The 6061-nt window shown below is 34.3% G+C and overlaps 1 protein-coding gene across 1 annotated transcript in view; it reads left to right on the forward strand.

Moving 5' to 3' along the window:
• LOC145295893 (voltage-dependent calcium channel gamma-5 subunit-like) overlaps positions 1–6061 on the forward strand; it is a 344388-nt gene that overhangs the window by 332441 nt on the left and 5886 nt on the right. Inside the window, exon 4 of the mRNA XM_080141650.1 lies at positions 5600–6061. This exon is cut by the window's right edge and continues 5886 nt beyond it. Within this exon, the coding sequence (XP_079997776.1) occupies positions 5600–6061 (462 nt within the window). The remainder of the gene's footprint in view (positions 1–5599) is intronic.

Below are 6061 nucleotides of genomic sequence, written 5' to 3' on the forward strand. Positions count from 1 at the left end.
CACTTCCAAACACTCGGGCAACGCCGGGTACCCCCCCCCCGCTAGTACTTTAATAAATCAGAGTCCATTTTCTGTAGGCTGTTTTTGAACCCAGTCAACGACGGGCACTTTTGCTAATATATATATATATATATATATATATATATATATATATATATATATATATATATATATATATATATATATAAAATATAACACGGAAATTACATAATTGTCGATGCAATAATTTATTTCAACCTTATGGTATTTTCAAGCATCTAAACTAATACCATAAGGTTGAAATAAATTATTGCATCGACAATTATGTAATTTCCGTGTTATATTTTTATGTTATTGCTCTGTTTACCACATTGAGCTCTCATACCCGGATTTCCTCCTGGAATTATTCCATTATAACACTATATATATATATATATATATATATATATATATATATATATATATATATATATATATTCATATATTTGATAATACCAGACACCATTACATTTTAACTATTTATTTATTATATATTAATGATCAGATTCTATATTAAGACACATATTACTATAATATTTCATTTAAAATATATATTTCCAACTAGCAGGAAGATCCGACGTTGCCCGGTAATGAAGGATGACTAACGAATGTTTCACACTCCCATATTTTTAGTGTCATCGAAATCGGTGAAATCGCCAATTTTTCAATCAAATCGATTGATTGCCTACTCTAGTTGCAGTGCACAGTAGAGGGAGCTTCACATGCCACCCCGCAGTTACTTAGTCCACAATATTGTAGTTGACATTGCACTGTAGAGAACATACTGTAAATTTTATAATTGTACTATAGCTTGGAAACTGCATGAATGCTGTTTGAAGTTTATGTGAAAGCAAAATACATGACCTCTGGGGAAAAATTGAGTTTAGTGCAAACATGAGATAAAAATCAAATTTGGAATAAAATTATGACCTCTTACACCACTTCAAAATTGTGTTCCATTTAAGTATCAATAGTAAAAATTTTATTTAACCATATTGTTGATTTCACACCTTATTAAAATTTGATAATAATTTATTTTAGTACTAATTTAAGTAACCAGATTTTACGTTACAAAACTTCTAATATAACTACATTAGCATAACACATTAACTCATCTGATTCTATATTATATTAGGTTGGTGCAAAAAATAAGGTCGTTTTTACCATATATATATATATATATATATATATATATATATATATATATATATATATATATATATTAAGTAATGTGATTGATAATTTAAAATTTGAAAATCAAATTATAATTAAATTAAAAATCCGTTTCAATAAGGTAAAAAGCTATAGCAAACATCTAAATGAGTATTTTAACCATAGTTCCTGATTTAAAAAAGCGAAAAATTAAAAGATACATCTGCCTTACTTTTAATGCTAGGTTTATTTATGGTGTCTTTTAAATTTAATAAAAACCCTTCAAAATTTGCTGACGAGGAGACCTTGCTTATAAAAAAAACTATATGTAATTATTGTACGTAACTTGATGTCTACCACAATAAAAAGCATTGTTTTCCGAAACGATCATACAGATGATTGATTTTGTTGTTGTTCCTTTTTATGAAACGGATTTTTAATTTAATCATAATTTGATTTTCAAATTTTAAATTATCAATCACATTATTTAATATTGAATTAGCTCTAGGATATTTACCTATCGAGCTTATTATATATCTAAATTACAACGAGCACTTTCTCTTTCCTGTATTTTAATTAAACTAGTAATTTCACTGTTACATTGAAATACACTCAGCTCTTTAGACTATTGTTCTAATCTCCTTTAAATTATATATATATATATATATATATATATATATATATATATATATATATATATATATATATATATGAAATAAAATGGAGATGGAAGGACCTGGATACTCAACGTTTCGCCCGATTTATGCGGGCTTCTTCAAGAGGGATGGTCATTGACGAGAGAGTCGGAGGATTGGGGCTATATATAATGATGGGGGAGAGCAGCGTGTTTTCCTTATGTAAATTAGATGTCATATATACATGTATATACATTTTATGAGAGAAGAACTAATTAGAGTAAACTAGTGTAGTATATCGTAGAGATAAATATATATATATATATATATATATGTTAAAACGACATTATTTTTGCACCAACTTAATAATCCTCTTATTCTTATATAGCATTTTATTATTATTATCATTATTATTATTATTATTATTATTATTATTATTATTGGCACCACCAACATGCTTAGGAAACCCCTTGATTTTTGAAGTTCCTGGTTTGGAGCCAGGATTAAGGGAGATCCTCTGGAAATGAATTCCATCCCTTTCCAGGGAGACGTTGATAAACGAAATCAGAATTATATATATATATATATATATATATATATATATATATATATATATATATATATATATATATATATATATATATATATATTAATACAATAGCGTGTGTGTTCTCTTGTGTGTCATGCTTTTCGCAAATTTCCTTGACTGATGATTTAAAAACATTACTTTATTTCAAGTATATTTTAATTTTTATGACTTTTTTCCTTCCCTTTCCAAAAAGTGTCAAATTTGTCTCTTTTTTTTACTATTCGAGTTAAATGCCACTTGGGGATAAGAAATATCGATATGGAAATGATGGTCAGACGAAATGTGAGAAACACTTTAGGAGTTTTAATATTGGTAAATGGAATGAACTGCATCTAATGGCAACAAGTTGGCACTATGTTGTAATCAATGGGGAATTACTCCTGCAGCAGTGTGTCACCAGTTCGAAAGCCCTGACAAATTTTGCACATGCAGGGAGAAAATTATTGTATTTTTTTCTTTGTGGTAGAAAGAAGAGTTGTGGCTGTGAACGTCTTACAAGGAAGAAACAAAGATTGCAGCTCAATCGAACACTTTCTATCTAACTTACTGTAGAGTAAAGAGATTAGTAATGTTTCTTCTACGAGGAAGTGGTTATGGAGAAAAGAACAAAATACCTCCAACTAGATTTTGAAGCTAATTTTGTACTCTGTCAAAGCAGGAAAGAAAGCACCATACAAAACCTCCTCAGTCGTGGCAGCAGAACTGAATCTTTTATGTACGTAGAAGAGTGCATCTGGAATCAGGCACTTTCTGGAACGATAGAAAGATTTAACCATTTTTCCAGCAACTTTAGCGATGAGCTTGATATGCATCTTCCATTTTAGATCTGGAGTGAAAGTCAGTTCAGAAAGATTATAAAAAGGTTCTCAAAGAAAGAGCCATTCATTTTAACTGGGACAAAACAGGAATCCGATCATAGGTGGTGAAAGCTTGGTTTTAGAGGTTAATAAGCCAGTTGTTCTCCAGTGCACCACATACTCTAGATCAGGGTTTCCAACAAACAGGCCCCTCCCAGAACACTAGGATATCTACTACCGGCCCCCTCCTACATGCATCCTTGTCAGTAGTAGTGATAGCACATAATTAAAGTAAAAATAAATGATTGAATATCCATATAGTTTTGTCAACAAAATTCTACACTTTCGATCGAATGAGAACACTATAAATCAAGTGGGTCAATTAATATATCATACCATTGCTAATACAATAATCAATAATCAATAAAAATCAAAATAATCACAGGATTCACCGATCAATGTGCAGATTGTTGTTGATGAGCTGCAATAAGTTGAGAAACACCTAGTAATGTTACTAGAAGCTCTTTGTCTTTTACCGGCCCCGAAAGGATCTCAGGGATCCCCTGTATGATAAATTTGGCCACTGCTCACCTGAAGTCTTATAACGATTCCTTGATGGGCGATATGGATCCCATTGGGAAACCTTGCACTAGTTCTATATAGAGAACATCAGCAAGATCTTGAACACTGGTGTTCTTCAATAGCAGCCATAGACATGTTGCTTGCATGGGTGTCAACACATGATTTCAGCATATTATTTGACAGGTAATAAATGAGGATGAGGAAGAGCATTCATTAAGGCACACTGGCATTGATTTTTATATTGATATGATTTATATTTCGATCTTTTCGCATCAACAATTATTTTCTATAAACATATCTAAGAGAAAGGATTAGATATTAGATATATCCCATCCTTGGAAAGTATGTGAAACAACCCTTTATGCCAGACCCGTTGACATGTGAAGGTCTATTGCTCTAGAAACAAAGCTTTTGTTAAAAGATTGTTTTATGCTGCAGCTGACTTTGCAGGACAAAATCCGGATTGCTTGTCACTAAGTTGAGTGTTTTTTGCTGAGATGGTTTAAAATTGCTTAGTTTATCATGGATTTAAACAGCATTCACATGACCCTTAGTAGTGAGATGCAGAGAACTGATTACCAGCTTTTTCAATACCGGACAGACATATAAGATTTTCCAAAGAGATAGCAAGCGTTTCTTCTTTTATATAACTGTTATGGTATGTCCACTCTACGGATAATAATGAATTCCTCCATTTATTATAAACACCGAGAGAATATGTCTCTTGGAGGTAGCACCCCAGTTAATTTTACACTTGTGACAGTCGGACTGACGTATACCCATACTATTCATTTATTGTATTTGCTTTTCTGCTCAATATATTCTGTTTTCACTAATTATGCAGGGTGGAACGATAAAATTGTCGCACTAGAAAAGACGACATGATTCCATTTCATGAAAACTAGTTTTCTTTTTTTGTTGCAGACTATCGACTTGTTGTCACTTGTATGCAAATCCCAAGAGCGATAGAAGCCTTCTACCCTCTCTGAAAGTGGTACTATGTTCAACAAGCGAGATTGGAGATGCACCGCTGAACAACTCATGCTTTTAACGGATCTAAGTTATGACAATAAAACCATTGCCAACACCCTCAAAATGCATCACTTGATTGCCACGAATAATAGGGACATGCCCAGAGTGACGAAAACAAAGTTTTCATCCACAGATATGGTATTTGATGCGGTTTCAATCATGCCACCTCACATCTTTAAAGTCGACTTGAAAGTCAACACCAAAGTGTACCTGGATGTGCTGAAGAGTCTGGGGAGCCCCTGGTGCAATCAAGTGGTCATTGGTAGACCTTGGGTATCGCAGCAGGACTCTGTGCCGGTCCACAAGTCCAAAGAGACCCAGGCTTGCTTCAGAAAGATGCTACGATTTTGAACCCTTCTCTCACTAGCCCCTCTTCTCCCCCAACATGAACCAACTGGACTACTTCGTTTGGTCATACGTCGAGAGCATCATTAACAATATCAAAGCCAATATTTGCCGAGCTCCCGCCAGCGCTTATGGAAAAGGCATGCTCCCAGTTCCGGACCAGTATCGAGGCGGTGATTGAGACTGAAGGCGGCTACATTGAATAGATGTCAGTAGTAGTACATAATCAAGTAACCTGAATTGATTTTTTCAATAAAAGTTTTAAAATAAAACAGTGTTGTTTTCTATAGGGCGACAAATTTATCGTTCCATTCTGCAAATACTCTTCCTCCTTATTGTCTTATTTTTCTTTGGCCATTTAATGCCGCCATTAATAAATATCTTTTTTTGTAATTTGTATTTAGCTTCGTATAAAACCCGCCAATTAATGTTTCCACTTATCGTTGCAGGGTTGTCATCTCTAATTGGCATCATACTGTACATAGGAAGCATCACACAGGAAGTGGGGAATAAGCCCAAACTCGTCGAGACGCCGCGCTTTGTCTACTACTATGGGTCATCATTTATGATGGCAGTGGGGTCATTTGCGCTTACAGAATTATCCGGGGTGTTATCCGTATACCTATACATATCACGCCACAGACACATTCAGCGGAAAAAACAACAAAAGAACCTGGAGCACGAAGCCAACGACCGGGGCCATCACTGGCGCCACCGCCGAGGTGTCGGGAGTGGGATCGGAGGTGGTTGCCAGTCGCGCGATCGGTCCCAGTCGCGTGAACGGGCCTCGCGCGATCCATCGCTGAGTCGATCTGAGAGCTACTTTACTTACACACCTGTTTCAGACACTTCACACGAATTGTCGAATTACACCTTTGGTCGCGAGTCTTCGCGCAACACGATATCTACAA

This window comes from Euprymna scolopes, chromosome 16, assembly GCF_053919585.1.
Source record: "Euprymna scolopes isolate OS-2025 chromosome 16, ASM5391958v1, whole genome shotgun sequence".
Classification (NCBI taxonomy): Eukaryota; Metazoa; Mollusca; class Cephalopoda; order Sepiida; family Sepiolidae; genus Euprymna; species Euprymna scolopes.